The sequence below is a fragment of the Ammospiza nelsoni genome, chromosome 1, assembly GCF_027579445.1.
Source record: "Ammospiza nelsoni isolate bAmmNel1 chromosome 1, bAmmNel1.pri, whole genome shotgun sequence".
Taxonomy (NCBI): Eukaryota; Metazoa; Chordata; class Aves; order Passeriformes; family Passerellidae; genus Ammospiza; species Ammospiza nelsoni.
In genome coordinates, this window is record NC_080633.1 from 35,055,179 (window position 1) to 35,077,758 (window position 22,580).

At 40.7% G+C, this 22,580-nt stretch overlaps 1 protein-coding gene across 4 annotated transcripts in view; it reads left to right on the forward strand.

Annotated features, from left to right (window-relative positions):
* The window catches only part of CREB5 (cAMP responsive element binding protein 5), a 256,873-nt gene that overhangs the window by 21,072 nt on the left and 213,221 nt on the right, over positions 1-22,580 (forward strand). For all 4 annotated transcript variants that reach the window (XM_059473959.1, XM_059473969.1, XM_059473941.1 and 1 more), the window contains one exon: positions 21,716-21,787. In XM_059473959.1, coding sequence (XP_059329942.1) covers positions 21,734-21,787 — 54 coding nt within the window. In that variant the 5' untranslated portion in view covers positions 21,716-21,733. The remainder of the gene's footprint in view (positions 1-21,715; positions 21,788-22,580) is intronic.

Here is a 22,580-nt window from a genome sequence, read left to right on the forward strand (position 1 = left end):
TACAGTGACAGCAACATTAATGCATGAGTCTCTTCTCATGTCTGGTGCAGTTTACAGTAGGCAAGCCCTTGTATTTGCTAGCCAATAGATGTGGCAGCGTGCCAGACCTACTTTTATCATCTTAAACTAAGATGCCCTGAATATATCTTGATAGTATTGCTTCAGCTGGTGCTAATGGATTTTGACCTTTTTGATCTGCCCTTTTTTCTCAGCAATTTTGAATTGGGGTGCAGCGGGTACAACCTCTGATTTACTTTTTTCCTTTAATTTTGCTAAGATGGCTGATCTATTCTCAGCTAGTTTCTACAGGCAGAGTTCTTTTTTGCAGGGTTGCTGGACTCAGTAGCTCTCCCAAAGCCTAATCCCCCCACCCCTGCATTTTAGCATGGGCTTTTAAACTTTTTTCCTTGGCTGTACCTTGTTTTCTAGGTGTTCTTGTCTTTGAAACTTAACCTATGTGTTCAGCCAGAGCACTGCATGACCCACAGTGACTATTCCTTCCCAGGGTATTAGATGAAGGAGCCGTGGTGTTGTATTGCATTCAAATCAGTGTCTTGCTCTGCCCCGTTGCCCAGCGGTGGGTGGTACTCCTATGAGTCATCTGCTATAAATGCCAAATGATAGCATCTTTTGCTTCATGATGTTCTTGTTGGCAGCGCTGTGCATCACCAGCACTCGGTCACATTTTTCCTGTCTAATATTGCTGCTCATCACAATTGTGATTGTGTTGCACCTGGCTCCACAGCCCAGCTGCAATCCAGCGAGCTGTTTAAGCCAGGGGCACACTTGCAGATACAGCTGATAGTTTTGTGTAGTATTTGTACACATGAGTCTTTTCTTAAGTTACGTGTCCTAGAGTGAATTTTTCTGTCCTACTGCTCCTAGAGTGAATTTTTCTGTCCTCAATCACTTCCCATACAACTACATTGTCTACTCACTCACCCCTTCCCCAGGATTACTGTGGCATTAGTATATAAAGCAGTTCTGTTTCCCACAGTTGTCCATAGTTTGTGTATTTTTCCTCTTTCAGCCTTTCCTGATGCTTTCCAGATCCTGTGCACAGCAGCAGAGTGCCAGTAATCTCAGTTAGTCTCTGTTCTGCCTTCCAAATTTTTCAGATGTGTCTCTATGTTCTTAATCTTCACTAGAACTTCTCATTGTTTTGATCCTCTCCCTGCGTAATTCAGCTCCCTGTGTTGTTTGCAGGTACTTACCTGGGGTTAAATTTGTTTTCTTCTATTGATAGTTCTACAAATGCTCTTGCTCTAAGTAATGGTTTATTTGTCTAAACTTGAAGTGGATGTCTTCATTCCTCATTCTCTAATACAAGCATCTATTCCTTCTTTTTCTACAATATCTTTTAATTTGAGGTCACAGAACCCATTGTAACTGATTTTTTCCCCCACAACATCTCCAGCAATTTAAACATAGTCTTCTTATTCACTTTTTGTCTATTCACTGTTAGACTGGGGTAGGGATGGGACAGTGTAGTAGAGCTTTTAGAAATTGGTATGAATTCAGGTCCTTCTCTTAAGATTGTGGAATGTATTTTATATTAAAATCTTAACTTTTTTTGGTAGTCTGAACCCTTTCATGTTGCCAGTACTTTCTGTTTCTAAAATCTATGTGAATCTTTGTTTTTAACTTTCTGGCTATCCCACTAGGCTGGTTGCTGTCATGATTTTGGCATGTTGGGTACTGATTATCGATGCTGGAGGATTCTCTTCTGAAAGTGAAACTTTTAAAAGCTAAAAGCCAGCCTGCTACTTTTGTCAATGCAAAGTGCTGCAGAATGCCTCTTTAGCTTTCTGAACCTGTGGGGCAGTGTTAGTGAAGTCAGTGGGCACCAAACTGTTCCTCATCTCCTGGCCCACAGCTGCAGGGGGGCACACAGCACACGGGGTACCCCTGCATGGCCCGGTGCAGGGATGCTGCAGGGATGTAGGGAGGGCAGTCCAGCTCTGCCTGGCCCACAGTGAACCACGCTGATGCAGACCTGCCTGTGACAGAGATATTAAGGTGTCACTGGAATATGGTTCCTGGCACTCTGAGTCCTTTGTGGGTAAATTTGATACAAGACTAACTAGTCTGCATTGGTCTCATGATAATAGATTAAGCAGGAGAGCAATGCCAGCCTGACCCCAGAGCCTCACATGTTCTATGTAACACTGGGTGCTGCTTTTCTCTGTTGGGAGAACAGTTAATCCACTGAATGTGGAAAACCACCCATAGATAATCGAGAGTTGAGAGTACTGGTGTGTGCTGAAGCCTAAGAACTCAGTGGAGAGCTTTGATGAATCTGGGCACTGATGATTACTAAAGGTGCAAACCAGTGGGGAACTGGAATGAGGATTCTTGGGACTTCAATGAGAACATGGAGGAAACAAATAACCAGATTTTAAATCTGAATTACAGAAGCAGGTGTGGAAATCCTGCAACTGCCCCATTCAGCAGTTATCTTGGGGACACCAAACTCTTCTTTCGTGCAAACTTGTGCTTCCTTGAATTTTTAACTTTTAATCCTATCTCATTCTTAATCTGTTCTAAACACAATACTTCATGGGCCATCATCTCTTGTTTTAATTTGTTCTGATGTTTTCTCTCCCCTGATGTCCCTTTGCTCATGTACCCTGTCAGTAGAGCAGAGGAAATACCTCCTCTGCACCTTCTAATGTTAAAAGTTTGTGGTAATGTTAAAAAGTGGTAGCTGGCCCCATGCATCCTCTCACTGCCCATCAACAGGGAGGAGAGCTGGAAGAGTAAAAGTAAAAAAAAACCCTTATGAACTGGAGGAAAGACAGTTTAATACGAAAAGAAAAAGCTGCACACACAAAGAAAGGACACCAGGGAATTCAGTCACCCCTTCCTATGAGCAGGCAGCTGTTCAGACATCACAGGAGAGCAGGGGCCCATCAACCATAATGGTGACTTGGGAAGACAAACATCACTCAGAATGTTCCTCCCTTCCTTCTTCTTCCATCAGCTTTATACACTGAGCATGGCATCATTTGGGATGGAATATCCCTTGGGTCAGCTGGGATCAGCTGTCCTGGTTGTGTCCCCTCATAACATCTTGTGAACCCCAGCCCTCTGCTTGGTTAGGTGGTATGAGGAGCAGAAAAAGTCTTGACTGTGTCAGCACTGTTCAACAGTAACTAAAATGTCCCTGTATTATCAATACATTTCCCAGAGCAAATCCAAAGCATAGCCTGATACCAGGTACTATGGATAAAATTAACTCTATCCCAGCCAAAACCAGTACAAAGTTTATTTATGCTAAGCTCTTTAAAATGGAAAAGTAGTAGTAGTTGTTGTGGTTATTATTACAGCATTTTACTGTGAATCTCCTAAAATGTTTTAACCATTCCAAATAATTTAAAAACTTCTGTTTATCCTGCCTTTGCCAAATCTTGAGACTCATTCTAGATTCAGAGCCAATAGCATTATCACTGTTAGTCAGAACTTGGTTGGAATGGGGATGTCTTCCATATTGGCCTATACTTCATCATGGCATCAAACTTGAAAAGTCTTTGCCCCTTTTCTGAGCATAGTTTCAAACACATTCATGCCAAAGGACAACAAGTAATTGGCTAAAAGCAAGTGATCATCATGACTTCTTTTTAAGAAATCATTAAGTTAATTTTCCTTGAGGGACTTTCCTTTGGATTGTTCTGTAACTTATTTTTTTAATTAAAAAAAAAAAAAGGGTAATGTTGACTGAAAAGCTCCCTCACTGTTTATGAAAGTGTTGATACTGCACTTATAGTGAATTTAGTGGTTTTCATTTTCTTCTTTTTGTTTTGTTTTGGTTTGTTTGGTTGGTTTGGTTTAGACTTTTGCACCAGAAGACAATCAGTATTTTTTGAACTTAAAGACAAATGAAGAAAATGCAAATATTCCCTTGTGTTGGAATGATATATTTCCGGGGAGAAACCAGGCTAGGAGTGGCTTTCAAACTTTTAAATCTGTTTTATGTGGTGTATAAGAGATTGCTGTCATCACCCAGATGCAGGAAATACCAGTGCTGGGCTTAAGGGGGACAAAGTAAACTCGACAATGGACTGAAAAGAAAAATAAACAATCGACCAACCGTTTTTATAGCTTGTTTTTTCTCTTGCTTTAACAGTAACATTCACCTTCATTTACCAGAGTTCTGTGAAACATCTGTATCAAGCCTTAAACTTGCTTGACCTTAGTTTAGGTTCAAGGTTCAATATATTCCATGTGCATGGATGATTGTACAAATCCACAAGAGCTCTGTCTCTATGCAAACCTTTTTCCCTGTCCCAGATTTGGCCTCTTTCTCGCTAAATAAATCCAAGGACAACTTTCTCTCTCTGTCTTTCTTTCTGCAAAGATTGCTGCAGGGGTGCCCTTGGGGCTTGCAGGGTGTTACAGGGCTTAGAAATAGAGAGGGAAAGTTGCCTTAGAGGATGAGGTCAACCTACTGTAACAACTGCCCCGGATGGAATCTTTTATAACTTGAAGAATTGAATTTAAAGGCCTCATTTTGCTAAATCTCCCAAAACAAATGGTTCAGCATTTGTATAATTTTTAAATCTGTACTTCTTCTCTCATTTGTAAAATCAGAAAAGATTTCTAAATGGCTCCGAGCAAGTCTCTGAGCTGAACAATTGCTCTCCTCCGGCTGCCTAGCTATATTTCTTCCCAGGGCTTCTGTGGGTTACTTTACTTAACAAATAGCTGCCTGTATAGGATACAAAATTTGGGTCCTAAAGAAGAACTTGGTGGCAGCCAAATCATGAGGGTGAAAACAGAAATTAAGTTTTGAATTTGTTACAGTTCCCATCACAAGCTATATTGATATGATTATCATTTAAATCTATTTAAAAGTAACTTCTGTATGCAATAGCATACAAGCTCAATTTCTATCTCTTGCATACCTGTTATCTGAGCACAGATGTACTTTGGGGAAAGAAGGATGAGAAAACATTACTTGTTTTCAGTGTCTTAGACATGCTTTGCGCTGGATTTGCCCCATAGCATGAGGTGCCACACCTTGCTTGGGGTCCTGCATCACGGTCTTTTTCCACCTGAGGAGGGTCTGCACCTCTCAGCTGGAGGGTTCTGGTGTCCTTAGGGAGGTCACCATGAGAGGGGAAACATTCCTTTCATGTGGGATGGTGTAGGGCACTTCCCCTTGCTGATTCCAGCCAGGCCCATGGCCAGGTGGTGTCACTTGGATGGAGTGAGGAGATTGGAGCCAGCCATCTGCTCTGGTGACAGCAAAACTCGATCCAGTTGCGAAAGAAGTGACCTTTCTCGAACAGTTTCTGAACCCATGACTTTCTCCTTTATCAGTACTTTAAGAATATGAATAGCACTCTTCAGACAGGCAGCCAGCATTACTCTAGCTCAGACATCTGGGGCAACACTGGGTGTGGAAGAGTTGGTTTTTCTGACTGGCATCTGTGTGGTGCCTGAGTTAATCCTACGGTCTTCTTCCAAAGCTAGTAGTGAGAAATTGGCAATTCCAGCTCATGATTCCTCTCTTCCCAGTGGAGATGTCTGTATCAAGTGGATAGTGCTCATGTGCCTGTTTCTCTCTGTTGACTGTGGAGGTCTGGAATGACTGACTGACGTGGAGATGCCGAGGAATTGTAAAGCCAAAATGATTATGTGTGTGTCATACAAACCAGAAACCTCTCAGATGGGTGGGGTGGGCAGAGTTCTGTCTGGAAGGGGCATATCCCCATCAGCTGATTTTGTGTTTAACTTCACCAAAGACGTGGCTGCTTAGCTCAAGAGCACTGTTGTGCTGATATTACTTCCACAATGTGAGCTGGTTATCTCTGCCCAGCTCTGCACTGTGCTGTGTAAACAGCCACATTCCCTCAGAGTCAGCTTTGGGTATTTTGTGTGGCACAGCATTAGCCCAGGCATAACTTTTTGGGGCCCCAGTAGATTTTGCATACCTGTAGGCATGTTATTAAGTTGAAGGTTTTGCTCTCCAGAGGGCAGGAGTTTTGTTGAAGAAGCACATAAAGACACTTGTATTTGTTCTTATCCCCAAGTAGAAAATGCCTCCTTGCAGCCTGGCAGGATACAGCTCTTCTGTAATGACTTTGATGTCATGAGATGCAGGCCTTATTTATCAACACACGTCTGGGAAACTATAGATCCCTCCTGCCCCTTCATTCCCCCACAGTCAGTTCAATTTTTACTTTAAGTAAATGAACTTTCATAAGAACTAGGGTTTATGGAAGAAGGTTCATGGAGCTGTGATAAAGCACTTCAGGCTGTAACTTACACTTGTTTCTGAGGCTTCACTTTTATTGCTTGAAAATATTCTCATATGATCTCATTTTAGAATTGGGTACTTCAAAGGTTGTTCAATCCGTGTTCCTTCGAGGCTGCCTATGCAGCCCTATAATTTTTTCCCATGTTCTGTTCTTTTTTTTTTTCCCCCTCCTTTCATCCTTATTAACTGGAAAACACCAAAGGGATTTTCACACACCAAAATGAGTAGCCTTGCAATATTATAGCTTTGCTGCTTTAAAAGTTACTGTAAAATCTGTCCATAGTGGGTATGTGTTTGCACGTCCGTGCTCTATTATTGAGTGCCTGAACTAGTCTTGCTAACCAGACTCTGCTATGGTAGATCTGCAGGCAGAACTGTTCTGGTAAAGCCTTCAAAATGGATTTGATTTAAATTAGAAATAATTGTTTTACCAAAAGTGTTTTATCACACAATTACAGCCTTCCATCAAAAAGCACAAGCTATACAGGCTTTGTGAGAAGGGATGAAGGCAAGAAAGTATCTTTCCCGGCAAATATGTAGTCTTGTTTTTTTTGCTTTCTCCTCCTTGCTTCCCAAATATGGAGTCATATTCAGTAGTGAAATGACCTTGACCTCACTTGAAATGAGGTTGGACAGTTTGACTCCCATGTTCTCTGGTTGGAAGTTTTGGTGGCCTCACTAATGTTGTTCTCTAAACTCCTGCAAAATGGATTTCATTGTCAGTCACATCATGTGTGTGAACTGAAGAGCTGACCTGGAACTGTAAAATTCCCTAAAAACAGCACTGAGCATGAAACCCAAAAAATTCCAGAATTTTCCTTTGTGACAAAAACATCTTCTCCCAAATATTTTTTCACTATGGTTTCAGTTTCTTTTCACTTTTCTTTTTCAGTAGGAAAATGTGAGAATGGGAATGAGATTGCCAGAGAAAGACATTAAGAAAAGAAGACATCAAATACTTTCATAAACAAATGAACTACTTTCCTTTAGTTTCTTGTTAGTGTTAGGGACCAAAATGACAGACATTTTTTTTCTTACTCTGACACTTACTTGCCAAAGTGATTAATTTCAGTTCTTGTACCTAAGATTGAAATCTATAGAGAAAAATGTAGAGTCTACTTAAAGAGCTAAGCATTAGTGCTGGAAGCAAGACAACCTGTGAATACTTCTCACAAACAATTGACTGAAATTAAATAAGCTTTCAATGTATTGATCTTTGTTCTTTTATGTTTGTTAGAGCTCAGATAACACTCAGTGGAATTTTTTCAGGTTAACTTCAAGTAGAAGATGCAGCCTGTATCTCCACATATGTTTCTTGTTATTTGTGAAGTGATACCAGAAGAGACCCTTGTATTTTAGATTGGTTAGTTAGCCCAGATGTTCATACATGAGTAGAGATATTTTGCTCCTTCTTTTTTTACCATTGTCTGCATAAAGGAGATAACTTTTTGGGTCTGCAGCCCAGCCAAGGAAACAAGAGTTCTATTAGCGTAGTATCAAAGTGCCTTGGAGATGGAGCTTATTTTCTTTAAACACTGTAACAACAAAAGTTCATCATGCACTGTGTGCTGCAGGCAAATGCGTGCTATGATGTAATATAAAACTGTATAAAATAAACTGTTATATATGTAAGTGCAAAATGAAGATCCAGGATCAGAGGTTTCTTCATTTCAGACCAAGGCAGTTCTTGAGAAAGGAGAATATGAGGGAGAAGGAGGCAAGTGTAGCGTACAAGTCTGTAAGAGGAGATGGATGGTAGTGCTGGGAAGGAGATTCATGACAATCCTGTTTGTTCTTAATGCTCCCCAAATATTTCTTATTCTTCAGAATTATGCAAAGAATCATATTATTTGGATGATCCAAACAAAATGTGTGTTAAACTTTATTTTGCCTGTTTTGACACATGGGAAGATAATAGCATCTATTTATAATTGCCACTTACTGTCTTGAAAGAAATTCTAGCAGCATTAATATTCAAAAAGCTATTTGTGGCGTTGATAAATGCAGATGTATTAGTCAGTATCTGTAGCTGTCCATAAAAATAGCTCTCTCTGTGAAGAAAACTTAGCCTTACCTATGAAAATATTGGATATCACACAAGATTATGACAACTAGAGTATATAGACTTAATGGCCTTCATATCATTAGCAAACACTTGGAAAGGAGTATCCTGCAGTAATATGGCTTTCTGAGAAAACTCCTGACTCCTCAGGTGACTGATTGGAGGCAGATGATATACTGAGAAGATCTGTCAAGTGCTTAGGATCAAAGTGTCTTTCAAAAAGTGCACTGCCTTTCGCAATACTGAAGCCTGCATTTGTAATCCCTTTATTGGAGGCAGTCACTGATCCTGCTACCCTGTGAAATCTGCCTTTGCTGGGACACTGCCACCTCAATTATGCCTTTATTTTCTGATTATATAGCATAGGTACTTAGATCTGGGCAGTTGTACAAGTGTACAAGTTGTACAAGTGTACATAGATCTGGGCAGTGGGTCAGTTGGCAGAAGACATCTGTAGCATGTTTGCTTTACAGCCATGTAGATGGCAGTAGGCTTAGTGAATCTGTGTGCTCTTTGTATTTTAGGGTTTTTTTTGTGTAATGGATTATACTATCGATATTATTAGGGTGTGAATGCTTACATTTGGATTGCTTTCAAAATAAAGCTATGCTTTTCACAGTGCTGGTACAAATCTCAGTGATCTTCTGTTCTTGCAAGGAAAGGAAAAGGAATTATGCATTCATATACTTGCTAGACCTTCACAACATAAATTTATATACTAAATTCTCTTTTTAGAAACTGAGGCAATTATATGTTGAAATAGCTTTTTAAGTTTTTTTAAAATTCTATTTTAAGTTCTCATACAAAGTATTCGTTAGTCATAACTCTGCACCCTAGCTCAAAATGAGATAAATTATATTAATTAAAAATGTAAAAAGCCAGATCAGTCTATGCAGTCCATTCCCAAAATAATGATCTTGTAGTTAATCAGCACATTGTAACTATAAATATATATGTATTTATTTCCTGACTTTGCTACCAACTTTGCATGACTTGGGATAGCTCATGTAAGCTAGAATCTTCTAGATGAAACTACAGATAAAATAGATTTAAAACTTCTTGCAGTTAGTTGTGATTGCAAGCACCTTTCAGCTCTGCTAAAAAGAATTAAAATCAGTCTTTAAAAGTGTGTTCTTTAGCCTCTTGTGTATAATTTTGGCACGGTATTACATCTTCGTGTTAGAGAGACTACTGAGAAGAATGAACAAAATAATGTGTATGTGTCTGATTTTCCCTTATTTGCTTACTTTCAAAGATAAATATTCCCTAAAGGGATATAATTGGAAGAGGGTGTGTGCAGCAGGAGTTGAAAATGAAGCCTTTTAAAGTATTTCTGATTGGACACATAAAAACTGGAGTCTCTCAGTATCACTGCTTGCTCTTGAAAAGCTTAGCCAAGATTTTTTCCTTTTTCCCAGAAGACCTATGGCCAGGATGGCTGAGTCTTGAAAGCTGTGTATTTACATAAGCACAAGTTACAAATCTGTGGTTTTTAGAGATGTTTGAATTTCACCACTTTACACTTGCAGTGCGTTGTAAGTTGCTGTGAGTAGTTCACAGGTTGTGAATGTACAGCCTACAGAGAATTACCCCTCACGTTGCCTCCTTCTTAGGAAAAGTAGTAATTTTTTCATATGTGCCAGTTTCTTGTTTGTAGTTATGAATTGGTTACTGCCAGAAATTTGTGGCTAGTCACTAATTAGGAGTTGCTTCATTTTGATATGCTGCCTCCTTCACTGAGGCAATAATCCATGGAGCAGAAAGGCTGATTTTTAAAAAGTGATACAGCAGTCTTCTGAGAAGGGTTGTGGAGACTTACATTGCTGAGGAGACTCATATTGCTGACTTATATTGCACCCCTATAGGAGGAAAGGAAAGGTCCCTTTGCACACTCTCACTTTCCCCACTGACTTGCATGTCTGTGCACACAGACAAGTACCGCCACTCCTGGGGTGCAGAACTCTCTCTCGGCTCCTGGGAGGGTCTCCCATAGTCTGATGGACATTTGCCAATGAGGGGTTCTGTTCCAGCTGATTCTGGAAGGCAGACTCATCCCTGTGCCCAACCACTGGTAGCAGTTGGCTTTGCAGTTGTTGTGTTAGTTGAGGACAGGGTGGCAGCCCATGTCAGATGTCCTCTTTTTGTCAAGTGTCAGTGGAGCAATAGCTGCATTTATGTCCCTTCTGAATCCCAAATCTCTCATTCCTTGAGGCAGGGCTAGAGGTCTGACTAGGCAGAATACACGGGCTGTGTATAAGCTGTGGAGTGCTCCCAAGGGAACAGCAGCTGAGCAGCATCCCCACAAGTGCTGTGAGCTGTGCTTCTGCTCTCCAGTGGAGACCACCAGAAAAGCTCTGTGTCAGGCATCACGGGGGTCTCAGGGTGTCAGGACAGGATCCATCCCACCTCCCCAGCCAGGGAACAAAGCAGCCAGAGCAGCCCCGGCCATGGGCATTGGCATGTCTCTGCTTATCCCAGAGCTCCTCTGAGGGGCTGATGTTTGAACTGCCCTTCTGGGTATGGAGAGGGAGGCAGACTTGTTTGTCTCACATGCAGCAAGTGTATTTGCAGAACATGTTAGTGCTGGGGACTGGAGGAGCACCTCCAACCCTCAGGAGTGCTTCTGGAGTGTTCTTGTCCGAGGAGAGGGATCACCACTTTTGTGCTCAAAGAAAGCATATATTTGCAGAAAAGCCTTTGAAGACCTGTGTTGGCTTCCCATCAAAGTTAGCCCCTCTCCTGGGTCCAGACCTTTAATGGTTGAGAAGCTTGACCCAAGGGTTGTGGACACATCCAGGGCAGAGCAGGCAGCCAGAGCCTGGCTGGGGGGTCTGCAGGAGGGCGGGGGAGCAGCACAAAATGGTCTGGGCTTTTTGTTTTGTTTTGGATGACTGCCAGGCAGTTTGTGGGCCACTCTGTTCCCTTCCCAAGTCAGGTACCTGAACTGCTGGGGCAGATGACCCTCAGCCTTCTCTCCCTCCCAAGGAGGTGCTGTCAGGGACTCTGCCACCATCCTGTGTCATGTCAGGGAAAGAGGGGCTGCTCTGCTGAGCCTGTCAGCCCAGGGCACTGCTTGCTGCTCCTGGTGTTTTTGGTGCTGGGCCTTGGTAATGCCCGACTTCAGAGCCCTGGGAGCAGCTGTTCCTGCAGCACAGCGCTGTTTGTTGTGATACCTGCACGGGACAGCGTCCTGTGACTGCTGATGGTGCCTCAGGTACTCTAGAAGACTGAGCCTAAAATACCTGCCCTGCCTCCCCCAAAAAGCTTTCATTAACTATTGTGAATTATTTTTCTAGTTCATAGTATTAACTCATTTAATAAGCTGGAAGACTCCAGTCTCACAAACACCTTCCATAAAGAGGTGGTTGTAAGGTGTTAGTGGACCACAACTTATGGGGACAACCTTTTTAGCAGGGGCTGTTGCAATAGGACAAGGGTTAGTGGTTTTAAACTGAAGGAGGATCAATCTAGAGTAGGTATAAGGAAGAATTTTTTTACAATGAGAATGATTAAATACTGGAACAGGTTGCCCAGAGAGGTGGTGAATGTCCCATCCCTGGAAATATTCAAGGCCAGGTTGGAGGGCTCTGTTCTAGTAGATGTCCCTACTTTATTGCAGGGGGTTGCACTAGATGACCTTTAGATGTACTTTTTGACTCAAAATATTATATGATTCTATGAAAATATAAAGTCTTGTTGTAATGTCCACAGCTTCTTTGAGTGTATTTTTTTTCCTGGGTTATTAGTCCAAGCAAACACTTGCTTACTGCTTTATTTGTGTTCTGCCCTTTCAAAGTCTAAATACACTGTGTTTATTCAATGCAATGGATGATTTGGAAGCAGCTTTTTAACTCCCAGTCTCAGAACCCAGACCCTCTTATTCTTATGAAGGTATTTCAACAGCAAGATGATTCCATATTTGATTTCCTAAAAACATATGGACAAGCCTGAATCCAAATAAAACTTACTGAAAATAGGTTGTTTCACTGCTGTTAGTAAAACTAGTTATAGGACTGGTGAGAGACGTGTCTGAAGATGAAGTGTGTGTATTTGAGGATGTGAGCAACTTCACTCACACAATGTTTAAAGTGTTGCAAATCAGCCTGCCCTTGATTTGTCAGGGCTGAAAAGAACAGTTTTCAGTTTTTAGTGTCTAAAACTCTCTAGTGCTGAGTACCGCCTGAGGGGATCTGTGGGCTGCTAGTGCTCTCAGCAGAGATTTGTTGCCCCAGAGGATTTTGTCTTATAGCTAGGAAAAGTGAACACTGAAGGTTTGATTTAGGATGGTTTTTTTTGGTAATTTTGCAGAGAGAGAAGTTTCCCAACTAAAAAAAAATTATTTAAAAATGGCAATTAAAAATTGGTGAAAGTTAATAATTTATGGCTTGTAGCTGGTTTATTAATAGCCTCATTTTTCTGTGTAATGAAAATCTTAAACTGTCCTGTATTTTAACTATATAAAAAAAAAAGAGTAAAAAGTGAGATTGGTCCTGGTTTAAAATTATTTAAAACCTACAGAATTACAGAGTTTTATTCATAAAATGTTAAAGCTTGTTTTCAGAGTTCTGTTTTAGGCATTATTTTATATAATAAAATATGGAAGGAAAATTTGGGCTGGCAGAATTTTCAAAGCTTGTGTTAAAGCCCCTAACTGCTTCTGGTATGAAAGTCAGCTAAGCAGCCTTGTGTTGTTGTTTCCCCCAGGATATCTTTAATGCTTTCTTTTTTTTTTTTTTCTTCCTTCCCTTTGGAAATCCAAGTGTTTATTTGCATGCAAGTTAGGTGAATTCTTTTATCTATTTGTGTATCATAAACCAAAGCAATTAGCATACTGCAGTTACAGTACACTTAAAAACCAAAACACCCCTACAAAAACCTTCAGTCAATATTATTCCTGGAGGGAGAACTCTTAATTAAATTGTATGCAAACTACAACAATAGGCAGAGTTGTTTGGTGTTTAAGAATAACTCTTTGGGTCAGGGGGAAAGTGTAGCAGAGAGCTTTGCATGCCATTAACCCAAGGATAGAAATGAGGTCAGCCTTTGAAGGGACAGACAACACGCTTATCTGCCAGCATTGGAAAGTCCCAAAAGATTAGGTTATTTGCCAGATGTTACTGGGAGTTCATCATTGACACCCTCTGCTTTGTGGGCTTCATCTCTCACCACAGTTGCAGTTGCCTTTTCTGCCCCTTGCAGGCTTCCTGGAGATCTTCTCCAGTGCATAATGCATGCTTTTTTTCCTTGAAGTAGGTTTTTTTTGTTGTTTCATAGCAATAGGCATGGTGAACCATCTTAACTTGTGAAGCTGATCTGAAGCCTCATTGTTTTTCTTTCATACACCCACAATAATCCTCTTGGCATAGGAACCATGGACGTGAAGCACAGTGACTGCCACAGCTCTGGGAATGGGGCTGTGTTTGTGAAGAGATTTGTAGAAGACAGACTACTCACCTCACTTAATATTGGTAACCTTTTGAAGTTAATGAGAATTGGGGCAGACTTTCTCAGAGGCTAAGAATTTTCTGTTGTTTTCTTTCCCTTTGCCTGAAAAATAACTAAATGCAGTTCTAAGCAGACCATTATTATATTATTAGCAACTTTGTAATTAATGAAATATCACACTGAAGTGTATTTAAGTGTGTAATCCACTAAAAATTGGTAGTGAGGGAGAGTGGGTGCTGTCAGATCCATGTTAGTAATGACTGTATGAACCTGGAATGGCGTTCTCTGCATGCATCTTTTCCTTTAAATCTTTCAAGAGTTTGGTAGTAAATATTGATTTCAGTTAATGGTGGTTTTAACTTCTTTCTGCACATGCTTTGCCCCAAGGGACTCTGTCACGTACAGGGAGAAGCCAAGACTTGCTCATAAAGAACAGAGCAAATATGTTTTTCCTTTAAAATGCTGGATATTAGTGGTGGTCTCTTGAAGCAAGATTCCTGCCACTTGTGTTACTGCAGTTGTTTTGTAGTTCTGCAGAACAATTTGGGAGATGGACAGTGACCTAAATAAGGACTATATTGTCACCATGTACATCTGGAACATTATATTATACACTGTATTACCACAATGCATCCGGTAAAAGAAGCCTCAGTGTAAAAGCTTTTAAAATAGTGCAGAGTCCTTTTGTAGCACACCATTTAAAGCACTTGACGCTTTCAATCTGGCTCTAACATAGCCTATCCTTCCCTCCCTTTCCTCCCTCTCTTCCCTTTCCTCCCTTTCTTCCCATTTCCTTCCTTCCTTTTTCTCCCTTCTGTCACTTCTTCCCCTTCCTTCTTCTGCTTTTCCCCATTTCCCCCCCTCTTTTCCTCCTCTTCCCCTCTCCTTTTTTTCCTCCATCCTTCCTTTCTTCCTTCCCTCCCTTTCAAGACCCTCAGGTCTAACTTAATCTTCTGACATGAGCACTTCAGTTAAATGTCTGATGATACAGGACAATGACAGTATTTGTTCGTTATTTGTTCATGTTGAGATAAACTTGACATTCAGATGCTGTTTGACTATCCATGGACACTTGATGTTCTCCCTAACCTTTGTTAAGTCCATAGACACAGATACTGATTTTACTTAAGTAGGTTGAATTTCCAGCAGAGGAAAGCAGAAATATTGCATGTAGGGAAAATTGAGAAGTGTTCTGTTGGTGTGTGAAAAGCTGTTGTTTAATAGAGCCTTTTCCTTACCTTGGCACAGCCTGTGCTGCTGCCTGTTCTGTTAAGCCAACCTCGGTGCTGTCAGCGAGGTTCCAGTCTGGTCTCTCATGTGGTTTCAGACTTGTAACCAGGGACAGCAGGAATTAGGGTTATTCTGCAAATGCCATCAGTGGGGGACAGTTGCAGAACGACAAGCCTGGGCCATTTCCAGGTTAGGCTGGCCCTGTTTGGCCAATCACAGAGTGCAAAATAACCACGTTATTCCTCAAAGTGTTTTTCCAGAGTTGAAGTAATAGCCATCTTGCCCTATAAAGATCTTATTTCTCCTATAGAATATTTCTATGCTGAGATAACTTTCATGAACTGTTTTCAAACAGGCTAGGTTTCTTTTTTTTTTTTTTTTTTTTTTTTTTTTTTTTTTTTGGTATTTTTTTTTGGTATTTTTATTTTAAAGTCACTGTTCACCTCTGTTCTCCGATTATTTCCATTTTTGTCTTCTGTGGCCTGTGCTTAGTAATTCCGCAGCCATTTCTGTAAAACAGCAAATCCATTTGCACTATAGCAAGTGAATCTGTGATGGGTTTCCTTTACTGAAATGGGGAGTCCAAGGAATGTAATTTTTTTAGACTCGTGCGTTTCCACTAGACTAGAGAGACTGATCATCTAGTGCAGAGGACAAACTGTGCCCTCTACCAAGTACTTGCATGGGTGATACACAGTGCTGGGCTCTCACACTGCTGCTACGTGGGAAGGCAGTAGGTCATCTGCTTTCTATTTTGAGTTTCTTTTTCAGAGGTATCCTTTTACTCCACTCCTCTTCCTCAGCCCAGTCCTCAGTGGTTTGCAGTACTTTCACTGTCTTTCTTTTTTCCATTTCCACTGGGGTCTTCTTGCCTCCAGTTCCCTTGTGGTTCTTTCTCCCTGTATTTCCCCCCCTCCTTAATTCTGGAGTTTTCCAACATTAATTCTTGTTCTATTTTGAAATATGCTATATTTGCCCCATATTATTTTAGTTATCCCCAGTTATGCTCTTTCTTGAGAAGAAAGCAGCTCTGCATAAGCAGAGGAAAGTCGGGAAGCAGCTATTTGGCTTTTTTTGATAACAGAAACAGTGGGTTTTAGTGGACAAATGCTGAGTTAGGGGACCAAACTTGGCTGATTTGAAGGTAAATGCATGTACCTGTAAGAGAGAGAAGGGACAAAACCTTAGGGCTGCTGGGGAGCCTTCCCAGCACTGGGTTTTGTTCAGGCAGGCAATAAATAAACCGTGTGGCCATTTAGAAAGAACTAGGGTGTTCAGAAGCATGAAAAAATAATCTTTTTGATACTCCTTTTGCAAATGATCCTGGAGGGTGCCAGTGGCTAGTGACTTCACAGATGCCAGGCACGGGGAAAGGACCGAAGGAAGGCTGCTTGCTGTTGAGGCAATTCACACATTAACTGCTTTTTGAGAGCACTCGGCTCTGCCTGAAGATTTATGGGCCTCTCTTCTTTTAAAATAAATGAGTAAAGGACCAAGCTGAGTGTTTTTCCACACATAAATGTCATAAATGCAATCCCAAAAACTTCACTGGAGCACCAGCAAGGGCTCAAGCCCCAGCTCAAATGTGCATCGTATTAAAGTCCTTCTTGGGGACTCCAGACACAAATTGCTTTCCAACATCCAGAACCATTTGAAAATGCTTTAATCCTGAAACCAGGGGGTTTCTAATGGAAATGCTGACAGACCCTTCGTTGTAGCAGCTGAAGCAGGCAGGGCTGTGATAATGAGCCTGTATGCCTGCATGTGGAAAGCGTGATGCTAGCTCAGAAAACAAGCACTTCCACTGAAAAGCCCATGCTGAGAAAAACCACCGTGCACCGTTCCAGCACAATGCTGCTTCAAATTGGCTTTGCTCAAGCAAGTATGCATTGGGAACAACCATGGGCATTAACCCTGCGTGTATTACACTTCCAAAACCAACAAGTCTTAATAGCATTTCTAATACCGCTCTAATTATCTATAAATAGCACAGTATTGAATAGCCATGACTAGCAATTTAAAATGCTGCATACACACTTGGGGGTTCTTTGCTATTCACAAGTGCAGTATGACCATGTCCCCTCTCACTTTTTAAACATTGTGCCCGTGACCCTAAAAAACAGGCGATGCTTCATTTGTTGCTCATGTCTCTGCATAGCTCTGTTAGCGCTGGAGACCGTGTGCTATGTACCTGTATTTGGAAATCTCAGTGACCTTGGTCACAGCAGCCTGAAGAAACCTGTCTTGCAAGCATGAACCCAGGTGATTAATTTCAACAAACAGGTTGCTTATAAGAGTGTAATTACTCACTTGTGCAAATGGCAGGATGGGTGCACTGACCTGCATTAGACACATTGTAGTGTACACCTCCCCATCGGTTCTTTTTCCTCTGTTAATCAGAGGCCTGAAAACCCTGCAACATTTAGACAGCTTGAGGTTGAAGGCTGAAATGTCACTTTTAAAAGAGGGTTAAAAAGGTCATGCAGCTGCAAATAATAATAGCCCAATGAAAATCAGATTCTTACTGCAGCCTACTTCAAGAATAACATTGAAACAGGAAACAAGCCTGCTTGATGTTTTTACCAGTATGGCAGTAAGATTACTGCTGAGTTTAAAAAGAGGGAGAGAGAGACAGAAAGGAGCATGCTTTCTTTATCTTAGATATAAGAAAAGTTTTTCTGGTTCAGAAAAGATGATCCTGGGGCACTGCAAAATCTTGTTGAGGAGCCTGAGGACATGGGGTACTTCCCTCTGCCTGCTGCTGAGAGGAGATGTAGTTTGTTGCTGTGTTCTGAGAGTGGTTTAGTTTCTTCTGTTTGCTTTTTTTTTCTTTGTTATGTTCTTGCATTCCTCACTGTGGGCTTCAGTTTTATTAATTATAAAAAAAACTTTTTAGAAGACTCATGCAAAAATCAAGAAAAAAAATCTTGGCTTGCTGCAGAACTTACTTGTTTCTCTACCATGTGCCATAGGTTGGAGAAGCCTTTCTCTTGTATTTTTATTTATTTCTTTTTATAATTAGAGTACCTTAACTTCTCCTGAGCAAAGTGATATTTCAGGAGAATGGCAGGCTACAACAGCATAGCAGATTTCCTCACTTACACATTCTGCCAATAAGGCTCTTTACGTGGTCACAATAGGGCAATAAATGCTGACAGATGTTGTTAACATGTCTATTAAAATTCAGCCCCCTTTTCTGCTGGATTATACACTCATGGCTATTGTTAATAATATCAGAACTAATGCTGACATATCGATAATAGTGTTCGCTTTTATTTATAATCCTTGACTGTTGCTTCAAAAAAGTCACAAAGTTGCAATAAATTAAGCTATTGATAACAGAAGCAAAAAATTCAGACTGGAGCAATTTTTTAACTTTACAGTCATCATAGATTTGTCTGATATTCTTCATGTGCATTAATTGCAGTGGTTATTAGTAGTACTACAAGAGTTGCATGAGTGTAACTTGAATTTTTAAGATCCCAAAGGCTAATAAGCACCTTAATTTAGATGGAAAGGCTGCTGTGATATATTTTTATTAGGTGAAGTGGAAATGTTGCCATTGGTTGTGTTATTTCCTTCCTTCACCTGCACACAGTGTGGAAAAAGAAGACGTGGATTGTGTGGCCCAGGAACACACGTGAGACACGTGAGGAGAAGTGTGTACCAGAGGCTGTGTGCAGCTGTCTGGGTGAAGGATGGGAGATGCCAGCCTGCATCCAGAGAAGGGTGCCATGCAAGCCGTGCTGTGCACAGCCAGAGCAGCTCTGCTGCTCAGAGCCCCCATCCTGTGCAAACCTGGGCTGAGGCACGGTGGTGCCGGTGCGTCTGCGGCTTTTGCAGAGTTCAGTGGGATTGAGGCATGCAGGAGGTTCAACTCACAGCCCAGAATTTCAGCTGCTTGTTTCTGGTCAACATTCAAGCACAATGCTGAAATTACTGCCGTATGATAACCAAGCACCAGACACTTCCAAAAAGTGTAGGCAGCAGGCAGCTTCTTCCACTCATTTACTGTTGTAATAGAGTCAGTGGCACCACAGCCTCAACTGCAGTGATTGCACCACATGCAAACACCAATTCTGCATGGTGCAATTTGTCTTGAGGGCACTGCACCACTGTACCACCACCTGGTAACACGTTGTACAGGCCAAGTTCTGCTAGACAGCACTTGGAGTGCAGGTGATACAGCCATTCTGGATTATTGCTCCTTTTATGTTTAGTGTCTGCAAAGAATGATTCTCATGGAAATAAGCAGTTGCCTAAACATTTGGGAAAAACAATTTGATGTTGAATCTGATGCCTTTTCCAGGTACTCAGAGCAAACAACAAGTCCATGTTGTCTTATAGTTGATTTCCTGGAGCTGATCCATGCACTCAGGATTCTAGTCCTCATCTAGTGTGTTATTCTGCCACTTAGTCCATGCATATCTACTAGATAACCTTGAGAATAATTTAATTGTTATAAGAGCATGCACTGATGGATTCAGGGACTAAAGGTCAAACTCAGGGTGGGGAGGGAAGTCTTAGACTTGCAATACTCAATAAGAAATCAAACTCCAAATAATTCCTGGTAATGTTTTGAAATTCCCTTGGACGCTTGGGACCAGAATTGTAACTATCTTGTTTTCTTAAACTGAGTCTCATCTGTTGTTTTGCTATTGAAAATGCTGTTGTCACTGTCCCCTGAGGAGGGGAAAAAGGGGGTAACAGAAATCTCTGGCAGTGCTTCAGTTGCAGGAGCAATTGAGATATTAAATAAAGCCTTTCATTATCCATGCGCAGCTTCCTTTTTTTTTCTTTTCTTTCTGTGTAAAGGAAAAAGTTGTCTTTAGGAAAGACAACATGCCTGGGGTCACATCCCATAAATAGAGGTGGATTTAAAAATCTAACTTAGCTGGAGGTTCTGGTTTTGTTTTTTGCGGGGGTTTGTTTTTCTAGTCAGTTATCTCTCTGCTGCTTGTTTCTTTCAGACAGGATAGTGTAATTCAGAGTATTTTTATGGCTTCATCTCTGAAGAGCTTGTCTATGCACAGTCTGGAACTGAAATAACTGAAATTAGAAGTAATTTAACACCTTAAGTTATTTTAGTATGCGAATATACTCTTTCATTTCTGATTATGAGTATCCTATTTCAGTTTAACATAGCTGTAAGTTAAATCAAAACAGGATATGAATAATCTTAAAGGAGTAAATTAGGTACAATTTTAGTTATTTCAGTTCTAGCCTTGTGTGGATACATAAGTTATGCCTGAGTTAGGGTCTTTCTTGACACTTTATTGTATCATAAATCATTTGTCTCAGGCCAGATGTTGGTAGAGAAGCCCATATCAGGAAGATCATTTGATGCTTATTATCAACTTTTGGGAGAAGTGTCCTTGTGGAGGTTGAAGGGCAAATGAAAGTAGAAATCCTTCACTTCTGGATTCTGCTTCTAGGAGTCAGTAGAGTCAGACAGAGTGGAGTTTTTTATGTCACAATTAGGAATATATACTGTCAGGCTAATGTCCACCAGAATGAAGTTTAATTAAAAAGAAAATGTTATCATCCAGTGAAAATAATTGCTGCAAGTATGTGTCTGGCTGATGTACAGCTTAATGGTGAATTGTTCTCTCAACTGTAAGCATGCTAAAGATACTCCTGATGACAGGAAAAATAAACTGTAGTTTGAAAAAAATTCATTGGGTTTGAGCAAATTTACCACCTGTCCCTCTGCAGGTTTTTGCAGTCATAAAATCAAATTCTGCTTCTCCACCAAGATATTTCTCTTTGGGTCATGAAAAAAATTACCCAATCATGACCCAGGTATTTTTCTAAAAGAGGCTGTGGTGAGGTTGTTTTAAGGGATTTCACGGAATCTCTAAACATAAGTAATGTACTTTCAGATGGTTCAGCCCCTACATTCTAGCTGGTAAAAACAGTTGTTCCAACAGGCTGAAAGCATTTCCCAAATAAATTACTTACTTATTTTACTCCCTAGAATTTTACTAAAAATTAATTTTATTTTGCTCAGGGACACTGCTCTAGTATTGACTCAAATTCAGGTGCATAACTTCATTCACACTTTGCCTTTATTTAAGACTTGGGAGCTTTCCCCCAGGGTTTAGTTCAAGGTTACAGGACTGGAACTGCTACGTGGAAGTGCAGTTTGAGACAAAACTTCACTGCTGAAGCTCCTGAGGCTCTAGTTGACCTTTTAAAGGATGGGGATGCACAGTTACCTTGTGTGCATGGAGAGCATGGATGTAATGTATTTAAGTTATTAATATCTGACAGTATGGATGCAGAACTTCAAAAAGTGGGCTTTTTCTCAGAAGTAACCTAGATGTCTGGTTTTAATGTTGTTCAGCAGGAACTGAAGGAGGAAAGGTAAAAACCTTTAATTCAAGATATTTCTGAGAAGACATGGTCTTATCTAATAACAACACTGAACATATGCTATTTTTTGAGGCAGATTTATGCTGTGAAGGCTGAACTTTATTTCTTTCTTAACAGTAAATTGATGCTCAGGATGGAGCAATAAGAACTTAGACTCTAGAGAGCCTGCTGAATATTAGCAAAATTAGTACTCTGAGTATGAAAACTTTGTTCTGATGTGTTTGTGGAGTTTGAAATAAAAGCACAAACTGCCATTTCTGTATGTTGCATGCATGTGTGAAGTTTAGAACGTATATATTCATAGGTTCCCTTTCTTTCCCCCTTCCCCTTTTAACATGTAGATTTATGAGGAATCAAAGATGAACTTGGAGCAGGAGAGGCCTTTTGTCTGCAGTGCCCCAGGCTGCTCACAGGTGAGTGGAGTCAGCGGTGATATTAATTGAGTCCTCAGCACTAGCTCTGGCTTGTATAATGCCTCCTGATATATTAACACATGTCTAATAATAATATGTGTGTCAGGGGTTTTTTGTGTGGGTTTTTTTTTTAAGACCTGCTTCCCCTCAATTCTCTCCTTTCCCACAAGACACTATTGCGAAATATTTCAAGCAAATACAGCAGCCAGTCAAAAGTGAGATGGTACAAGTGCTCCTCAAGCTGCTTCTCTGACTTTTCTCATCCCAAAGCCTCATGTTTCAAGACATGTATTGCAGATTCCTTTAGGGACTAGCAAGAGAGGACACATTAGGCAGGACACATTTATCTGTCTTCTGCTGAGATGTATGATGGAATATACTATGTTGCTGTTAGAAGGCCCTAACCCTCCTGCGGTTTTCTTTCTATTTTAAATACTTATATACAGTGATATCTTATTAGCTGATTTTTATTTATTTATTTATTTTTAGCTTTTAAGACATCTTCCTACTAAATATTTTCTGTGGAAAATGCAGCCTGTAGATAAATTTTTCCCCAGGGTGTGCATTTGGGATTCCTGTCCTTTTGACTGGTGCTCTGCCTTATGTCTCCAAGGGCAAAACCTGACTTGTAACATTAGATGTTTAATGAGCTTAAAAAAACCCCCTGAAGTGACAAGGATTTACCTGCTGAGATTTGAACTGGGGTGTGTGTGGTTTTTTCAGTGATTTTGCAGTGGTGAGGGAAGTTCCCCCACATGCAGTGATGAGGGAAGTTCCATGTGTAGCACTTCTG